The sequence below is a fragment of the Lingula anatina genome, chromosome 7 (assembly GCF_051362555.1).
Source record: "Lingula anatina isolate TDL-2025a chromosome 7, LinAna3.0, whole genome shotgun sequence".
In the NCBI taxonomy this organism is placed as follows: Eukaryota; Metazoa; Brachiopoda; class Lingulata; order Lingulida; family Lingulidae; genus Lingula; species Lingula anatina.
Genome location: NC_141773.1, coordinates 16,135,178 through 16,156,867, shown reverse-complemented (window position 1 = coordinate 16,156,867; position 21,690 = coordinate 16,135,178). Strand labels below are relative to the sequence as shown.

The window sequence follows — 21,690 nt, the reverse complement described above, 5'->3', positions numbered from 1 at the left end:
TTATACTTACGGTTGGTGTCCTCCTTCCCCGAGCCGCTTCCCTGTAACATCTCTGTTGTTGTAGTTGGTGGTGGCATTGTTGTTGTCGTTGTTGTTGACATTGTGGTTGAAGGACGGACTTTGCCAGCTGTGAATCAAAGTAATTTTTGAGAAGGTTGAAACACACAGAAGTAATTATAATTATACCTCACAGAGTTATGACCAAGAAAGTATTTCCCTCCCTTCTTTCAATAGTGTGTCCTCTGATTTTGTGTACAACATCCCATTTTGACCTCGACTTCGTATCCTGTTAATTAAAATATAAGGACTACAAACCTTTCTGTGTACATATGTGTGCATGCAACTGCATTTGACTGTGCATGCAAATTACTGCAATTTTTAGGCCTTCAAACCCCTTTGTGTGTGTGTGTGTGAGAGAGAGAGAGAGAGAGAGAGAAAGAGAAAAAGAGAGTGAGAGAGAGAATGAGAGAGAGAAAAAGAGAGAGAGAGAGAGAGAGAGTGCAGAACGCTCATGCTTCCATATCAGACCGTCTTCAACTGGCTACAACATCCTTATATACCTTCTGCTGTTTTAAAAGTAAATTCCACAACTCCACTTTCACCGAACTTATTCCTGGCTACCAGTTCCACCTGGTACACCATCAGGGGCTCTAAACCCTCCAGGGTGAAGGACTGCTGCTGCTCAATGGAGCCCTCTTCAGACTTGGCAGGGATGGAGCTATTCACCCAGGGGCCTGCCTCTGTACCATTTACCTGGAAAGGAAAAACACAATAAAAGAATGGTTACACACACACATACATATACATACAAATACACACACACACACAAACACTTAACTAATTCAATCAAAATAGTCTGCAAAACGTGTACATGTACTGCAGTAAGATTTAATACAGTATCTTATACAGTTCGGATGACAGGTGGTTGTGCATGGTGATCCACAGGAGGCACACTGTGGGCAGGGAGACATACTGATAGAATTTGAATGAAAGATAAATTGGTAGTATATCATTCAAAATGAGAACACTAGGTCTGTTATACAAATAAATAACACATTACTTATGTTTTATTTGACAGATGGTCAAATCAAATTAAGTTGCTTGAAATCTCAATATCATCATAAATATCTAAAGGAAATAAATATACATTTATTTTACAAATAAACAAACAAAATCAAAGCACTCTTTGTAAATCTTCACTGTTATGCAAATAAAAAAGTTTTCATTGTACATCTGAAAAAAGTGGCTTTAAACTTACTGTCCTAAGTTTGAGTTTATATTCAATAGTTGGTTCATATTCTTTTATAGTCCATGTCAATGTAAACTCATTAGAGAAGGGACCCTCTGGGTTACTGGTAATAGTCACATTCTCTGGTTCTCCTGAATATAAGTATCAAGATGCTTAATCTATCATGAATTCAATGAAAAAGAAAACTGTCTAAAATAATAAAATGTTTTCATTAAGGCTCAAATTCCTCAAGCAATTGGACTATGTCTAACACTATGACAGCCCTTAAATTGCCATATTGAAAACTTGACTTCTAAACTGTCTTATCCAAAATTCAACATTTGAAGAATTTCCATATGTTATAAGCATTTAAAATTAAATGCCCTTAACAATGTTTCTTTTCTTTTCATTAAAAGTCAGTACATTATGAAGCACAAAATACTATTTCTTCCCCACAAACCTGTCACAATTACAATTGCCTCAGCCTCTCCCAAGGCATTCTTGGCTGTACACTTGTACTCCCCGAGATCTGTTCCCCGCAGAGACTCCACTCGAAGTGTGGACAGGTACTGCTGGTTAACATTAGCTGTGTCTACTTGAAAATGGGTGGGAATGCTTTCACCATGGAGGTGCCATTTTATTTCTGTAAAATTATATGATGCTGGGTCTCAAAAACATACTCTGATTATCCATTTTCAAAATCGTCCCCATGTTTTTAAAATTTTCATGATAGTAATCTACCTTATGTAAAACACGATTTTTGACATAGCCCCATCTCACTATGGGAAATTTCAAATCATCTGCTGTAGATATTGTTGTATTGGTGAAAACAACTAACCAGTTCTGTTTGAATATAGAGAAAAAAATGCCATAGTAATCTTCAACTGATATTTATTTGCTTAGTTGAAATGACTCTTTAAACAAAGAGCTAGAATCTTAATATCATATCATATCAGAGTGAAAGAGGTCATAGTGTTGTTCGCTCACCCGGCACAGGTGACCCTTTGGTTCCACACTGCAGAAGCAGGGGTCTCGTTGTCCCTGTGTGCACCTGAGACTTGTTGATAAACACTATCTCTGGTGGAACTGTAAAAGATATAGACATAAAAATGCACATAGAAAAGGCCACTCTACTACTAATTATAATACTACGGCGGCTTCAGCCAGGCCCTGAAATGGATCATCTGCAATTTCTTTTTCTATTTCAATAATGACAAAATTATATACCCCAACAAGGGCTGGTGAATAAGGATGTTATACTTGGATCAATGCAGCAGCATGAGTATGCTAACAATTTTCAATGACAGAAGAGTGTATATACATGTAGCTTACACTACTAGGCAAACTGAAATATTAAAAGTCAATTCAGAATAACTTGTACTGGACATATAGCAATCTTTAAGGACAGTGCAGAATAGTTTACACTGGACAGGCCTGTAGGGAGGGGGAGAGGGTTCAAAAGAACTGCCCTTTTGGCCTGAAATGGTCCACTATGAATCAAAAGTTGATCCAGGTTCTCTTAAGTTGGGTCTACTAAGGAAGTAAAAAGGTCCACTTTTTCAAGAAAAGATGCCCCTTTTCAACATGTTGGCTACAGGCCTGTTGGGCATTAATAATTTTAAGGACAGTTCATATTCAAACTTACACTGGACATTGACAATGACAGTCTTAACAGCTGGGAAACCGACACCATTGGCTGCAGTACACTCATAGCTGCCACTATCAGTCTCCGTTGCCTCTTCTATGGTCAGTATCTGTCCATCCTGACTAAATATCACATGGGATGGAATGGTGGTACCCTTAAATATAGAAGACGGGGATATATAGAGTATTTACTATTGGGTTAAAGATTCCTTAAAGGTTAATATCTGTCAATTATGTGTAGTTCATAATGAGTGATAGAGTACTGTTAAAGAAATGGGAGAACAGGGACAAAGAATGCTAAAGATCAATAAGTGAAAAGGAGAACTCTACTCCTTAATTAAAGTCCCTTTAAACATCTCACAAAAAACCAAGAATGAAAGATTACTACCAGATTACACTGCACATGACAAATCCTGTTTAAGGACTCTCCAACACAATAGGTAAGTTTTATGGTCCTCAACTTCTCAAAGTGTATCAATACAAATTGTATAATGATATACCGCTTGATAATCTGATTGCATTCAGCAAGTGTCCCAGGGAGATGGATCATTCTACATAGAACAAAAAATAGACAGTTTTATTGATAATGAGCCCTTAGTGACTGAACATAAACATACCCCCTTCCTCCATGTGATTGTGGGTGAGGGGATGCCAGAGGCATTGCACGCTAGGGAGATGCCGTCTCCAACCACTTTGGTAACTGGGGCTTCGGGAAAATGTTCAATGGTTGGCCTCACTAAAAATACACATGCAATTATTAATTTTCTGAACTCGAAGGGAAATATATATAGTTTATTATTACAGCAATACCAAAAAGACTTTAATTATTTTTTTATCCCAAAAATTTGTCCTTCCCAAACCTATAAGCATCAGATTGGATCTACAAAAATCTAAAAACTAGGTGAAGATTTCACAATACACAATAACAGTCAAGCTACATATGTGCCAAATGGCCCATGCCATACATACACTGAACCTTCAAACTGAACAATTTTTCCTCTGCATCTCCTTCCTGGTTGACACACGCATAGGTCCCACTATCACTCAACTGAGTGCCACTGATCACAAGATTGTATACACCATTCGGAATATCAGCTGAAAGAAAGGATAACATTAACAAGATTTGCCTTCGACAAAAATATGGGTCAAAACACTGACAAAATATTGGCCAATGTACTTTATGTATTTTTCATCTTTCTTTAATTGTGTTTAGCAGTCTGTTTATGACCAAAAGAAGGCAGTAGTGTAATGTCAGTTATGATCAATAGATGGCAGCACCCTCAGCAATCTATGGTGTTGCTGGGGGTTAAAGCTGTCAGGTGAGCACTTCTAACTTTTGACTGGATATTTTTTTCAACTTCTTGCATGAAAACCATTAAAGGGATAATAACTCTTTGTATAAGATCTATATTTCACAATAAAAACATTGTGAACAACTCATAGAAATATAATATATTCTGCTTTACCACAAAAATGGCAGTTATAGCTATTATTCTGATATCTGAGCTTGTCTTTAGACCACGCGACCTCCACTGATGGCTATACTCTGTTATAATCTCTTAAGAGATTATTTAAAAAAAAAAAAAAAAAAAGGGGGGACTAACTGTATATGTAAAAATGGATTCATTAACCAATGGTAAGTATGGGAGCCTGGGTTTTAAAAAATATTATAAGATTTTTAAAAATAAAGTAAACTAGAGGATCAGAGAGGCGATACCGCCTCCGAATATTGTACCACCAGCTGGAGCAAGCGCATTCGTATAGACCCCCACATACACAAAATAAGGGACACAGCCACCAGTTTTGTGCTTGACAAGCTGTAAAAATGCAATCAACAAGAATTTTTAAACTTTTGCAAAAAATATATATGGTACAATCAAATTTAAGTTCTTCGTAAGATAGGTCAAGGGTCAATTTCAAGGTCACAGTAAATTGCCAGTATATGACTTCCTATTCAAGTTCAAGAGTAACTATGGACCTATCTCTGCCAGTTTTGGAGACAAAAGGAAAGCAAAATTTGCAAAGTTCAGTTCATGGTGAAAAGTAGGTCAAAGGTCAATTTTAAGGTCACATTTAGATTGCCAGTATATGACTTCCTATTCAAGTTCAATATTAACTATGGACCTATCTCTGCCTGTTTTGGAGATAAAAGGGAAGCAAAATTTGCAAAGTTCAGTTTATGGTGAAAAGTAGGTTAAAGGTCAATTTTAAGGTCACATTTAGATTGCCAGTATATGACTTTCTATTCAAGTTCAATAGTAACTACGGACCTATCTCAGCCAGTTTTGGAGATAAAAGAAAAGCAAAATTTGCAAAATTCAGTTCATGGTGTAAAGTAGGTCAAAGGTCAATTTTAAGGTCACATTTAGATTGCCAGTATATGACTTCCTATTCAAGTTCAATAGTAACTATGGACCTATCTCTGCCAGTTTTGGAGATAAAAGGGAAGCAAAATTTGCAAAGTTCAGTTCATGGTGAAAAGTAGGTCAAAGGTCAATTTTAAGGTCACATATAGATTGCCAGTATATGACTTCCTATTCAAGTTCAATAGTAACTACGGACCTATCTCTGCCAGTTTTGGAGATAAAAGGAAAGCAAAATTTGCAAAGTTCAGTTCATGGTGAAAAGTAGGTCAAAAGTCAATTTTAAGGTCACATATAGATTGCCAGTATATGACTTCCTATTCAAGTTCAATAGTAACTATGGACCTATCTCTGCCAGTTTTGGAGATAAAAGGAAAGCAAAATTTGCAAAGTTCAATTCATGGTGAAAAGTAGGTCAAAGGTCAATTTTAAGGTCACATATAGATTGCCAGTATATGACTTCCTATTCAAGTTCAATAGTAACTACGGACCTCTCTCTGCCAGTTTTGGAGATAAAAGGAAAGCAAAATTTGCAAAGTTCAATTTATGGTGAAAAGTAGGTCAAAGGTCAATTTCAAGGTCACATTTAGATTGCCAGTATATGACTTTCTATTCAAGTTCAATAGTAACTATGGACCTATCTCAGCCAGTTTTGGAGATAAAAGAAAAGCAAAATTTGCAAAATTCAGTTCATGGTGTAAAGTAGGTCAAAGGTCAATTTTAAGGTCACATTTAGATTGCCAGTATATGACTTCCTATTCAAGTTCAATAGTAACTATGGACCTATCTCTGCCAGTTTTGGAGATAAAAGGAAAGCAAAATTTGCAAAGTTCAATTCATGGTGAAAAGTAGGTCAAAGGTCAATTTTAAGGTCACATATAGATTGCCAGTATATGACTTCCTATTCAAGTTCAATAGTAACTACGGACCTATCTCTGCCAGTTTTGGAGATAAAAGGAAAGCAAAATTTGCAAAGTTCAGTTCATGGTGAAAAGTAGGTCAAAGGTAATTTTCAAGGTCACATTTAGATTGCCAGTATATGACTTTCTATTCAAGTTCAATAGTAACTACGGACCTATCTCTGCCAGTTTTGGAGATAAAAGGGAAGCAAAATTTGCAAAGTTCAGTTCATGGTGAAAAGTAGGTCAAAGGTCAATTTTAAGATCACAATTAGATTGCCAGTATATGACTTCCTATTCAAGTTCAATAGTAACTATGGACCTATCTCTGCCAGTTTTGGAGATAAAAGGGAAGCAAAATTTGCAAAGTTCAGTTCATGGTGAAAAGTAGGTCAAAGGTCAACTTTAAGGTCACATATAGATTGCCAGTATATGACTTCCTATTCAAGTTCAATAGTAACTATGGACCTATCTCTGCCAGTTTTGGAGATAAAAGGGAAGCAAAATTTGCAAAGTTCAGTTCATGGTGAAAAGTAGGTCAAAGGTCAATTTTAAGGTCACATATAGATTGCCAGTATATGACTTCCTATTCAAGTTCAATAGTAACTACGGACCTATCTCAGCCAGTTTTGGAGATAAAAGGAAAGCAAAATTTGCAAAGTTCAATTCATGGTGAAAAGTAGGTCAAATGTCAACTTTAAGGTCACATATAGATTGCCTGTATATGACTTCCTATTCAAGTTCAATAGTAACTACGGACCTATCTCTGCCAGTTTTGGAGATAAAAGGAAAGCAAAATTTGCAAAGTTCAATTCATGGTGAAAAGTAGGTCAAAGGTCAATTTCAAGGTCACATTTAGATTGCCAGTATATGACTTTCTATTCAAGTTCAATAGTAACTACGGACCTATCTCAGCCAGTTTTGGAGATAAAAGGGAAGCAAAATTTGCAAAGTTCAGTTCATGGTGAAAAGTAGGTCAAAGGTCAATTTTAAGGTCACAGAAAGATAGCCAGTATATGACTTCCTATTCAACTTCAATAGTAACTATGGACCTATCTCTGCCAGTTTTGGAGATATAAGGGACTAAATGTTATAATTTTGGAGTTACCATAATGTGCCTTAAATTTCGTACAGAAAAAATTAATTAAAATAAAGAAAATGTTATTTTGGTCAAAATTCTTGAAATAGGAGGTGCTCTGAAGTTTCAGAAGTTCAAATTTGATGAAATAATGTCATTTTTGAACACAAGTTGTCTGCTTTGCCAAGCCTTATATTTTATTTTTCCAGAGTTCAAAATTTATTATCCATTACCGTACTGCACATTTTGCTTTTACCACCAATATGTACTTTTTGATACAGCGTTACTCGAAAACCGTATGGAATACAAAAAAACCGAGACCACCTTCAGTGTTGGGCTTTACATGCTCTACAAAATGCAAAAAAGAATGGGTCTCTAGCATTAACGGTTCCCGAATTAGAGACAGTTTTCAGTTTCGGTATCTTATGGCCGCTACTCCCGTGAAAATGCACCGATTGACTCCAAATTCATGGAGATGAAAGATGACCTGAAGGGTAACACTTTCCAATAATATTATTGGTTAAGTCTGTGTAGTGTCTGAATAACAGGGCAAAAAAATTTTTTTTCGTAAAAAATTTCATTTTTTTGAAAATTTTGGCCCATTTGACCTTGAAGTAAAGGTCAAAGGTCAAATCCAAGGGTATATTTGAAATCTACACATATGACTTTTGGAAAGCCGTCTATAGAAATTTTTCCCATAACTCCTTCCGTAGGGTAGATAATTAGCATTTAATTTTGCCATTTTTAGACAAGGGTGCATTGTAATGAGTGCCACACCCAGACCCCAATACCGACAAAGGCCAAATTTTACGTGGAACGAGTTGAGATTATAGGTGACCTAAATCCATGAGATGGGTACGGGGGCCCTTACCGTCTAGGAGGAGAAGCGGTAACGGTAGCCGTCCGGCGGAGCCGGCGGAACGATCCGGACGGGACCGAAACCATGTGTACCGCCAGCGCTAACGCTGGTGGTACAATTATATATAGAGAGCTATCTCACACACACTTATTGTGGGACCAACATAACTGTAGTCTAAGAAAGTTTTTTGAATATCAACTTTTACAAAGATTGTCCCAGACAACATCCTTACCTGCTAGAGATATTCTTGAGTCTGTATGAACTGCTATCTCCTTTACATAGATAATCTTTGGTTGTTTCTGCCAGTTCAAGCTAGGAATCACTAGATTATAAAGAAAAAGACTATACAATAGGTGAGCAAAATAAGGCAACTTTATTATTATTATATAATTAAATTTTATGAAATATATTAAAATCTACATGCATCAGTCAATCATTCTTGTTTTCACAAAGAGGGGGGGACATACAAGTTCTCTGACTTAATTAAAAAGTAATAAATGTCACATGTTAATGTACCACCTATTGATAATTTTCTTTATTTCTAGACCAGTGAAGGCCCACCCAATGCAAACTGTGGTTTTCATATGTACACCTTAAAACATGCAAATTCTCAAAAGGTTCCATATGCTTGCACTATGACTGTGCACCTGATCCGATTACCTTAAAACTCTAATAAGATCGGACTTCACAAATAAGCATACGTAAAGCTTCAAACATGATTTACACCCAAGTGTTTTTTGTTAACATTCAATACCAGAGGGGTTTTCTAAACCACCAATAAAAGCTTTCTCAAGAGATGGACTGTTCAAAGCCAGTTTTTACCCTTCTTGTATGTGAATACGCATATGCATGGGGAATACCATATCATGCATGCGCACTTATAGTAATAACATAAAATCAAGTAAATTGCAATACTTATCCCCCCAGCCACCACCACAACTTACCACCTTCAGTAACTGGAAAGGAACAGTTGAGCTGCACATCATCACCCAATTCTACTGCAACTTCTTGTGCTGGAGATTCTGAAACCGAATTTTACAAAGATTAAAGTTGTATATCAATTGATTAATTTAGATTTCAAAATATCTAAGTAGTCATTGAGATTATATCATTTTTTTTCTGTCAAAAATGACCTTTCCCGTCACTACCTACATGTGAATGTCACCAACTCATGAAGAAACAAACGAGGGATCGAACAGGACATGAAAGCAATTTGGAAGGAAACAAAATATTAGGTTAACATTGTACTGGCAAAGCATTCTTCGTCAGTCTGTCAAAACCGTTTTCATTAGGGCTTACGACAATCCCACATAAATCTAAACCAACTTATTCCAAAAGAGCACGCACACGCACACACACACACACACATATATATATATTTTTTTAAATGCCCATTATCTCCAATTAACATACAAATCAGTACTACGAATATGTATCTTTTAAAGCCTAATATTTCTATTTTACATAAATAATGGTAGTGAAAGCATCTTTTCATGTCTTATATCTGTAATTGAATCACATTTAAATTTGCACTATGAGTATATACATAATCTCTCTATTTGTACTATTTCCACCAAACCAATATGAATTGTGGTATGAATTCAATCCTTCTTTCAAAAAGTTTGCAAAAAAATAGGTTTTCAGGAATTTCTGTCAAAATATTACTTTGTTTCAATTTAATGTGTATGCAAGTATTATAATGAGTTTGCATGAGACCATGGTATCATCTACAGAGGATGGAGACAAGCAGGGTGCTAATTGGCAGACTAAACATTTACTAGTCTCATCTTTGAAAGCTCAGTCAAGCTGTCACTATAAGTGTGCCTGTCCAAGTTTGTTTTTCTCCAGAAAAAGAGTCTGTGGTATTTGATTTAGCCTTTTTTCTATTCCATCATCTTTCGACTTGACACCTGCCCTTAAATTCTCTTCACATCAAGATCATGTGAATTTAAAATGTTAGAATTCTGCTCTCTACTGAAATGCATTATATATGTAGTTTGTGATTTTTCCTTTCCTCTCCTAAATTATACTGTATTTACACAAGAATTGAATTAAAGAAGAATTTTCACTACATGTATATTATCTTTATATTCAAGACTTAACTTTCTTTTCATTAGGGTAAAAAAAAAAAAAAAATCAAACACAAGAATCACTCCTCACCCACTAGAAATGCTATCTATGAGGCCAAAGAGCCAGCTGTCTCAAACAAATCTTTTAGCAATCTGAGAACATCATAAAAAGAATCGTCAGTGGAAATCTTTCACATGTTTCATCCTTATCAGGTCTTTTTTTCCCACGATGAGCCAGGCATATCTCTAATCAAATTTCACTCATTTAAAACAAATTTCACCAGAAAGGTACTTATATGGAAAGGAGGTAGGTTATGAATGTTAAAGCCATAGGTGATCGTGAAAATAATTTTTAATCACAATACAATCTAACAAAGACCTTACAAATGAATGTTTTATTTAAATAAATTAATTAATAAATATCTTGCACCTTTTTTCTACTAATATTGACCAAGAAAAAATTATTCTCCTTCTTTTTCAAAAAGATATGAGGCATTAAGTTTATATTATACACAAAGGAAGGGAAATATGCTACAGAGGCAGATATTCCTGTGGAAGAACCCATAAACACTTTTCCTGTGAATAGTGCACAGAAGTAGCAAAATTTATCATGCCAGTTCGACAAAAATAGCAGCAGCTACCCAACAGTGTTAAAAAGGTCACATACGAAACATAGGTGAAATGCATTTCAGGCAATTTAACTTGACAGTTTTCACTGTTGCATGGGTCATTTGTAGTCAGAGAAATGAATCAGTGCATCTCAAGACTACCCTACCCTAGCCTCCAAAGTGCTATTCTGATCCCCATATTAAAATACTAATATGCATGGTGTTGCCCAAGTTGCCAAAGTACTCAAAATGAGCTGATTTATTGTTTTATGTGTTATTAACACCTGAAAACAAGGGGAATCGATCCTGACTAGTTGTCAAAATGCTCATTAGGTGATGTGGAGTGTTGGCAACCCTCACGCTACAGGCCTGCAATTTTACAGGATTTCTTTTTCTGGAAGCGTGGACCCTTTTAGACTAGGTTCCCATAACTAGATCTAACAAGATCGATCTATTTCCAAGGGGTTTCTCGCTAAATTGCTTTCAGCTTAAGTGGCTTATATGTCTGGCACGCCTACCAAAGCTGCTTAACAATAATTATTTAATTATTAAATAATAACCCCTCCCCCCCCCCCCCCTTGCAGCTTGAGTAGGCATGACAGACATCTAAGTCTCTTTAGTTGATTGCAACTTTGAGAAAATCCACAATTAGTAAGGCAGGCGCTGGGAATGGTCCCTTGCTGCATGCCTTGCGTGTGTTCATAGAAATTAAATCACGTACACAAAATCCAGCAACATTACTTACTGTTATTTTACACGTAAATATGGAAATAATGTTGTCTACCATCCAGCAGACATTCATATTCTGGAAACTCTAAGAAACTGTATTGACTCCTCGAACTTGCCAAATTAATATCACCTTCATTGACTCTGGTGTAATGTTGTGCACTATAAGACCCCATTTCCAGAGATTAGATCGATCTACTTTAGATCGACCTAACTCCCTGGGGGTTCACGCTAAATAGCTGTCAGCCGAGCAGACACGAAAATAATTACCCCCTTATAGCTTGTGGTAGGCGGGACGGACATTTAAGCCGGATTATCTGACAGTAATCTAGTGAGACTCCCCGCGGGGATAGATCGATCTCAAAGCTCTGGGAATACAGCCTAAGTGGTAATTCTAAACCCTCCTCTCATTTAAATTCATTTCAGTATTCCTGAGTAGTATGCATTGCAAGTCCATTACTCTCCCAGATAAGATGAACCAACAACAGTAAACACTTTGTACAGCTGTATTTCAAAAACACTTAATCCTGCAAGAAAAGAAATGTCAGAAATAGATTAATATGTCAGCGAACACTTTCAAGACAGGTTATCACATAGGAAAACAGTTTGCACATTTTCTCCAGTCTGATCTCATACTTGATGTCATCAATCTGTCATGGGAACTCTTCCAAGGGATGTCCTCTTCAATAATGCCATCCGTATATACCCACTAGTGCCAGTAGCATCCTGCATCCCGGTGGGCTTCCCAGTTGGTGGGATAGGCACGGAACGTTTTTTTAATCATCTGTGCACCTCTGTGTACACACCTGTAGGTTTTGTATGCACTGCAACAAGCACATTTCTAATTGACTTTTGTGGCAACTGTGCATGACCCATAGATGACAGATCTGAAGTTAAAGTCCCACTTCACAAAATAAATGTAGTCCAAAGTTGACTCAAACATTTTAAGGTTTTTAAAAGACCAGAAAATTTGTATCTACTTTGACCTAAGAAAAATCAGTAGCAGTCCTCTTAAACAAGGAAATGTGACCTAGCTGTTGAATGAAAGGGAAGAAATTGCAGAAGTTTCTGATTGACAGTGGACTGATGCACATACAATGTATCTCCCAGGATGATTGTAGACAACGGATCAAACTTTAATTGTAGAACGAAATAGTAAATGTGAAAACAACTTTCGAGTAAACTTTTTTTTTTTTTTTTGAAACAGGGCCAAAGCTTTGAAGAAATTTTCAGAAATGTGAATTTATTTCAGGGTTACATAAATCTGATCTGAAGAGCAATCTTTCAGAGAATTTGTAACAAGTTCAGACCCTGTGTTGCTAGAAATGGTTACTAAGCACCAAATGGTATTACAGAGTTAGGTGGCAACTGAGTATAATCACTACAGTTGATGCATTTGTCAACTCCTGCAGTTTGCTCCTTTTCTTTTTCAGCCTAAATGGATGACTGGTTGGGAAACAAATGACCAATCACTTGAGTACTCCTTCTGTATAGTGTTAACCAACTAAGAAACCCAGGCAGCAACAACTCATAACACTCAACTAATAGAATGAATGATCACCCAAGTCCATCATACAGACACAGATATATGGCTGCAACAATGATCTCTTTCCTTTATAAAGTGGGGTACGTGAGCCTGTGTGTATTTGTTAGCATGTGCACTTATGTGTCAGCATGCACACGTGACCATTTATGCACATATTGAAAGGGGGTGGGGGTTGGGGGTGGGGGGTCCAGACAGACTACATCCAGTCAAGTCTAACTCTTTGCCAGATGCAATCGACTCAGAACTCGAGTATAATTCTCCTCCAAACTGACCCTCTCTCCCTGTAATGTGCAGTCTGACTAGAGACAGGTGTGTGGCTACAGAGTAATCACAATCACAGCAGGCAGGTATAGCCACTGTGTATGTGGCCTAATCTATAAAGACAGCACCTTTAATTGGCCAGTTTACGCAGATTTAAGATTTCAACATTTTGTACACAATTTCTTTTTGTTACTCACCAAAAATGGGGGAGGGGGGGGAGGGAGTCATATAGTCTTTAAGGAATACTTATCAAGAGAATACTGACCTTTTCTCTTTGATCATCACCATCACATGTCCAAAAACCATTTATTAACCTGGATGGCAAACACTAAAGCTGCATAATACAGTCAAAACCAAAATGCTAAGTGACAACTTTATTTTGGAAAAACTGTGGGCAAAATAGTTTTGTTTTTCTTCTTTAAGTGTCTGCTAAACAACCAAAACAAAATTTTCAGCCTTGAGCCTGTGGGAATCTGATAGCAGCAATCCTGTATCCACACTAGAAAGTGATAATGGTTTTGACACAAAAAAAGCAAATTAAAAACAACAAAATAAAAGTTTCCTTCGAAAATTTCTTCTTAAATCCTCCCCAGGAAATCATCTTCCGTAGACAATACAATGTATGTCTGGCCTTCTACTTATTCAGCCTATGATGTTTCTGTTCATAGGTTTGGGAATGCCCAATTACCAAACAGCAGGTGCAACAAACTTCCGAAATAGCCAAAAGCCAGTGCCGCATTTTTTTTAAATTCAATACCATGCCACATTGTAAGCCTTTAGAAACAATGTTTGTATTTGAACTTGGTAATTTTATAATTTGTGGGGAAAGTGAAGTCTTTTTAGATAGTCAACAGAAAAATTATCCATAGCATCCTCAATGGTTTTTCTAGTACTACTGTCAAACTTGTTCTTTTTTCTTTCATATGAGAGAGAGAGAGAGAGAGAGATCTAATGCCTCTTTAAATGAGGTAACTCCATGGTGTACTCTGGTAATTATCACTATTACCACACTTCACTTGACTGTTTACTCAATCCAATTAGGCAGGGCAGGAGCAGTGTAGGCAGGTGCTCCCACTTAACCCCACACCAAGTTACATCATGTGCATGTGATATGCTATTACTGCTCTGTGTATTTGAAGGCAAGTTTGCACAAAGAAAAATATAACTGCATCATTCTATCCCACCAGTATTTTATCAACAAAATCTACTGAGCAGTTCTTGTTCACCCTGCCCAGAAAAAAAAGAGTGAGCACAGATTTGACACAAGAAACTTGGGTGTGCATTATGGGCCACCATAAAATCATCTGAGGTTGGCATTTTGCTTAGCTGGCACCTATGACGGTCTTGGTATCATTTGTTGCTGTACAATTATCACTATAATAATTTTCAAACATCATTATTTTCATATTTTAGGGAAACGAGAATCAGCTTCAAAACAAGTTTCATGTGACTGAAAAAAGAAAACTTTGACAGCCATCACAAATGCCCTCAGCTGACCCAGACACCCTTGACCTTTTTGAACCAATAAACAAGTCTCCCTAGCCCATTAGAGATCTCTTTCAACAGGATTTGGTCAATTTGAATCTGGGTACAATCTCTTCAGTAACACGGCTAATCAGCAATGACACCCTACATTAAAAATAAATAAATAAATATCACTGTATAGGCCCTTTAACGGTTACTACCATGTTTCTGGGGTCAGTGTTGCGCAGGTTTCATTCATTCATTTTTTTTTTCTTTTTTCATTTCTGTCGAATGCACATTTAAATAGCCAAACAAAAATGTAAATTACACGAATCATTCCACAATATGTCCATGTCTTATACTTTTCAGCTTATACGAAAAACAATCTGGAATTCCCTACATTTGACAAAGCATTTCCCTATCTAACCAATTACCTTACTCATAATATAAATTTATCAAATCATTATCTATCAGTGAAGCTAAATTAGGAAGCAATACAGTTAACAGCTGAGGTGGATTTTACCACCAGGTGGCCCTGCAATCTGATACATCCCTTGCCATGTTCACACTAGCAAAGCTGTAATAACCGAACAGCTTTAAAAATTCAGTCAAATTATGATTATGGAACAATACACGATAAATGACATTTTTTAAATGGAACTTCAACAATGAGCCATTTGGAAAATACTGCATGCCAGCACCATAATACTGCACCATAATACTGGACAGTTTCTCTTGCTTTTTTTTCTGTTTGGCGCAATGGTTTAAGCTAACTCTTCTTCATTATGCACCAGACTTGAAGATCCCACTCTTCAACAAAACCACAAAATTCTCAGCATGCCCATGTGTATTCATTCTTTTTCACATTACATCACTGCTGGAAGTTGGCGTGGGTTGCCACAGAAGTGCTTGTGATCAACCTTTCAAGCAGTTTACTTCCCTGTGATTTGTCCTTCTATTTGCTTTACATCACTGCTGGAGTTGTGATTGCAGAACAATCCAAGTGTTTCCTTTACAGTTATTTCACATTGTTTTGTCACATGTGCACAGACCATATATACTGAGATCACAATCTGATTTGACCTCTGGAAATAGCCTTAGGATAGAGATATCTTTGTTCACACCAGGGTTTGATACCTATGGCTGGTTTCACATAAAAAATAAAGGTCACAGTTGTTTTGCTTTATTGCTGGACCTACTTGCTATTTTGTATAATTTCTAATTAACTTACTTCTTAATAAATCATGATTCATTTTGACCACCTTATGTCTTCCAGTCACTTCAGAAGAATATTTCTTCATATTTCAGAGATTTTGTTTCTTCAGTCAAACAAGTATTTTTGCAGGATTTCAAAAGACTGAAAAATATGCCTTTGGGGCATTTTCAGCGAAAAGTAGTCTTTTGATTAAAGTGTCCATAAAAAAGTGATATACAAGGGCAGTAAGCTTGTCTGCAATATTTGAAAGCAACTTTGAGACTCTCATTTCCATGGAGACACAAGCACTTGAAATCACAGGAAGGATGATAATAATCAGGACCAAGTTTCCTGAAGAAGGATTCAATCACCTTTTTTACAGGTCATCCCTCACATTTCAAAGCCCATGTTGTTTTCATGAACTTACTAGATCTCACTTTTTGCAGTTACAGTGAATTTAGACCAGTTCAAAACTGGATGACAGAAAGACAGAATAAAAAAAACTACAAACATACAAAAATCCTTTAAATCATTCTGTCCATTCACATCTAGGGAAGGAGGGAGGGTCAGGGGGTCTAAAAACTTCCGTTTTGGTTAGTTTTAAAATTACTTGCAAGTAGCTTGGGAGTTGCCATTGCTCCACATACTATATTCATATCAATTAAGAGTCAATCCAACAAGTGTAACTTGGATATATAGCAAATAATATACAGTGGTCGGAATAATTTTGTTTCCGTTGTACACCGGTGTAACAACGTTCGAAATGTTTTAATCCCTATCTTGTGAATAGAAGGGGGCGGACAAACAATGGAGGGCCGTATAAATCCCTTCAAAATTCGAACGCACAAACACAATAGCTAAGGTGGAATAACAAAATACTTAATACGAGTAAACCCCATGATGCCGGTTTCTGTGGCCCAGCGCGAGCGTGACAATCTGCTGTAACTAGGTGTAATTAACAGCAGGATACATCAGCCAGAAGGTCCCTATTGTTTGTTGCGGCGATAGGATTATAGCTTGAAGAGGCTAAACCCATGCTAAGGCGTGCCACGCGAAGCGAACTGTCCTTTTGTTCACTAGTTTGGCACGCGCAGCTGGTTTTTAGTGTTGCTAACAAACTGCTAGTTAAATTTGTTATCAGTTATTTCATACTATATGAAATTTCCGCAGTCAAAAATTGAACTAATTATTGTTTGTTTGGTTGAAATGCATGAGCGTCAGGATCAATCTGTCTCAAAAAATTCCTATTGCATTAATTTATAAATGTATAATTTATTTATGTACTTACGTTTTAATTTGAAATATCTGCATTCAAGCGTTCAAGTATTTATAAAACATGAATGATAATGAAAGAGGAATAAGGAAATAACATATTACTTAAATTATGCTTATATTATAATATTGAAATTAAATGAGGTGCATTGACATAGGCGCAATGACAATCCAACTACAACGTGCAACAGGGGGAAGTCTGGCTGTATGATCATACAATATACGAAAGTACGGTTAATTAAAAGTGTAAATCATCAGTTAAAGAGGAGGGGGTCTTACTATAGTTCGCTATCTATTGTTAAACCCGACTGTTATTATCTCTCGAACAAGCTTAAAGCATGCCTATACAATTACTGTGTCTCCGGCTGCCGTTCAGAAACACCATGTCGAACATATTTTGCTACAGTGAGAAACATGGTACACTAGCGACTTGTTTTAGATCACTCAAGAAAGGATGCATACGTGCGACACCAGAGGAAAAACAATCAAGTATGCATCTGATCCATTATAGTAATTGCACAGTGCATGTTACTAGACCTTTGTCCTAACTCAGTAGTTAAGAATAGGATGTTTGGATAAAAAGCTTCTATTCAACTCGCTTAGACCTAGGGCGTGATGCTATCATTCGATGAAACACGTAACTGAACCCTCTACCTGAACCCGAAGTCCCTTTAGCTGAAACAAAAACTGCCCCTTGAACATGTCCATTTTTTAATCGTCAAATGATTTGTGATTTCATTGAACGTCTTTGATCGAAAGCTTTCAAGTGACAATAACCGAACCGTGTGTTGATTATTTATTAAAGCGTAATTATAAGTTTATTCAACATGATCTATTTTGTAAACGATACTTGCCAAGATTGAGCTTGGATTGATCACCGTCACTATTTAGCTACTCGCCTATAATGCGTGCTGAACGACAGACAACTTAAAAATATTATCTGTGTACCTGTGCAAATGAACGCATTTAGTTAAAATATAACGAAGCCGGCATTTAATCCATCGAACGTATTTATATTTGTTTTTTTAAAACCAGTGTAAGGTTAACGCCAAATCAAAGCAAGCCTTGCAGACTGGTTTTGTTTAAACTGTCGTGCATCAAGTAAAGCTAAGTAAAGCCTGTTTCTACTTCGCAGTGTTCATCCCAGCCATAAAACTGCATGAAGGATAACAAGACTCCGTAGACCTGTGCTTCAGGTTTCCAGGAGTCCCGTGTAACACAATAATATCGAAGGCCTGAGAGTAATACATATATGAGGCAGTGTATGAAAGATTTAACAAATTAGAAATTCAAGAATTTAAACATGCTAGGTACATGCACATCACTTAATAAGTCATTTCACAAAAATCGCATCTAATTGTTTAGATTAACCTTTACTTTTATCGATCTCATCCCATTGTCTCAACCACCAAAAAGAAATATAGAAAACATGAGGAAAAGTAACACGTTTACATGCAGGCGAAGCAGTTATACTTCAATATTAATCGCGAACAATATCAACAGCGACTAAAGACCGTTGCCTGTCTTTCACACTTTTACACAAACACACGAAGGTTTAATAAAGGGAGTCGCGGCGCGATATCTATCTCTTTCATTTGAACAAGCAAAGGGCTGACCCGAAGTAAGCTTTCTATACTAATGTCCTTTTTATTGTATATAGTAATTACTCTACTTGCTCGCCTCCATTGTCTTGTAAAAGTGACAAAGAATGTGTTGTATTCACACACGAGTTGAAAGAACTTTGCATAACTCCTTTGCCTTAAGTTGCATAATGTCTTTCTCAAGGTTATAATCAGTGTGAAGAGGGTGTCCTGCCTCATTTAAAAAGGGTGCTGTTCTTCATACTGGTTGTTGCTTAACTTATGCTAATCTTAAACTTTTATGTACCAATATGGTTTTTATAAATAGCCAAAATTATGAATTTAATGAACATTGTGTATCAAACGTTTTGATACCCCGCACAAAGACGAAGTAGATACTCCAGCGCAGTAGACTACTGCAATCATACTGCAAACATGCTTCAAATCTGCTTCGATGTGGGAGCTAATTAGCATATTTGAAACATGCTTCTATCATGCTGCTAATCTACTGTATTAATGCTCCTCCTCTGTACAACCCTATGTAATTTTTGAAGTAGAATTGCAGTAGGCTATACTGCATTTCTACTGCAAATATGCTCCACACCTCTACTGCGTTAATGCATCTTTGCTACTTCGATACTACTGCATTTTCGTGCGGGACGATTTAAATAAACGGACGAGGAGGATGACGGTATTAGGTTCTATTTACCTCTGGCTTTAACTTCGCCCTGGTATATAAATGAACAAATGTTGCAGATCGTAACAAAAAACTTTCTTATAGTGTTTTATGACATATATGATTTACACATTTGATAGTGAAACACTCCTCGACTTTAACGAATCACCTAACGTAAACTGTCTACCCGCGCTCCCCGAAAAAACTGTTTCTTTTAATTTTGAAATGAATTGCTTTTAAGGCAAAGAAGTCCATTAAACCCTTTAGTCTCAATATCATTGTACAGCATGTTGTAATCGATATTTAAAAAAGTTAATTTTTGTACTCCACTTTCATCGAGGATACCTCAAGTTGAGGTTACAATTACGTCGCTCGCCTATGCTACTGGAATATATATTTAAGGACAAATTAAGCTTTGTAAAGTCACACACCATAGATACTTAATTTTGTCTTGAATTAAAAAATAGCCTCAAATTATCGTTTTGTGCTTAAACCTTTCATTACTTGAACCAAGATCTGTACTATAGCTACCAAGACGTACATGCATCAAGTCTGCTGGGGGAGGGGAGCATTTAAATGATAAACGAGGAAGTCTACCTGCAAAAGCAGCAGCAGTGGTTTAAAAAATCGCCTTCTAGACTCCTTTTTCTTTGACAGCAACATAAAAAGTGTTTAGGGAGAAAGTCACACAAAGACCCGACGTTGTTTTGTCTTCAGCATTTCCTCTTCCTTGTTATCTGCAATTACTATCGTCAATTAATGAAATCGAGAAAGCAATTAAGTGACGGCACATTGAATATAGTCACAATGTGCATTTCGCTGAGTGTTTACAAGATCTAACGACACATTTTATCGCCACGCGTTCTAGTTTGATTAGTTTAGAAAATTAAACAGTTACTCTGGCGGCTCTCCCTCATTGCTATGAATCTGACATCGAATTTAGTCCAAAATATTAGTAAATTCAGAATTATTAGCTAAAACGTAAATTGCCCTAATTTGTCAGATAATCAAAAATGCCGGTGATCCACGCGGAGGGTACGCTTTCCTGAAGGTAGCGGCGACGAACGGCGACGATATTTTTCTGAATAGTGAACCTTTATTAGTTACGAAAAGCCCCCTTTTCAACAGGCGCGTTTTATTAATTACTTCATGTCACAAAGTTAATTTATACAGGCAAAACTTTATTCAAGGAAATAGTTTCACGAAATGAACGAGAGTAAAATATAAGTCGGCACAAATATAAGGCATACAACAATGAGTCATGTTATGGATCATGTCATGGGCCATGTCGGATTATAATGGCATACCTTGATGCAAAACAATCTATCGTTTCTTCCACCGCGAGTCCCTTTATTTAATGTAATGTATTACTCATTACCCGTTTCATTTGACACTCTCTCTTTTTATCTCCCTTCCCCTTTCTCTTGTTAGAAGGAGGGTAAATAATTAAGCACTCAAAATCTGCACCACCAATCTTCAGAAAAACATAAGTCAACGAACCAGTGGGCTGATCCACAACATCCGACACAGCAGAATGAATCAAATAACAGCTAGCACAAATTTATATGCAGTTAGCTATAGTGTCACTACATACATAATCAGCTGCACGCGCGAAGCTGTTGAACAAAAGGATAGTTCGCAACGGGAGACCGTTTGTTTACATAAGTACTCTAAGGGGGCGTGGCTACCCAGGCGACCAGGGGATTAGGCTAGTTACTATATGCCGTCAACAATACTATATGCCGTTTAGCGACCCTATCATTATACACTCTCTCTATTGTATTTTCCACCGCATTAATCGCAGTGTAATCTTCAAATGGTCCACGGGGTAAATGTACACATTCTTAATCCTAGTACGGTAGATGAGTACGTATCCCTCCAGGCTATAGTGATTGCACCCAACAATGCTGAGCCATACAACGCATTCAGAACAGTGGACTAGCATGGCCGACCCACTTGAATACTTCTCCAAGGGGAATCTATTCAGTGTCTATTAGCGGATTAGACGACAAGCTTTTTAGTGGGTCGCCATATTTGACCCACTGACTAGTAAATCCACTGTTCTGAATGCGACCATAGGCTTCTGTTGGTATTCTGGATCTATTAAGAACCAAATGCTTATGATAAATAATTTCAAGTTTGTGGGATTCATTTGTGGTTTGAGTCCTTCATTTACTGTGCGGGCTCACAAAGTCGTTCATTTATTGTTCGGGCTTAAGATG

The 21,690-nt window shown here is 36.9% G+C and overlaps 1 protein-coding gene across 7 annotated transcripts in view; it reads right to left on the bottom strand.

The window, feature by feature from the left end:
* The window catches only part of LOC106157948 (protein amalgam), a 44,176-nt gene that overhangs the window by 9,923 nt on the left and 12,563 nt on the right, over positions 1-21,690 (bottom strand). For all 7 annotated transcript variants that reach the window (XM_087018702.1, XM_087018703.1, XM_087018704.1 and 4 more), the window contains exons 2-11: positions 9,016-9,093; positions 8,304-8,393; positions 3,842-3,967; positions 3,490-3,608; positions 2,874-3,027; positions 2,216-2,314; positions 1,689-1,871; positions 1,259-1,380; positions 561-753; positions 11-127 (exon numbers count right to left, since the gene is read on the bottom strand). In XM_087018702.1, coding sequence (XP_086874828.1) covers positions 11-127; positions 561-753; positions 1,259-1,380; positions 1,689-1,871; positions 2,216-2,314; positions 2,874-3,027; positions 3,490-3,608; positions 3,842-3,967; positions 8,304-8,393; positions 9,016-9,093 — 1,281 coding nt within the window. The remainder of the gene's footprint in view (positions 1-10; positions 128-560; positions 754-1,258; positions 1,381-1,688; positions 1,872-2,215; positions 2,315-2,873; positions 3,028-3,489; positions 3,609-3,841; positions 3,968-8,303; positions 8,394-9,015; positions 9,094-21,690) is intronic.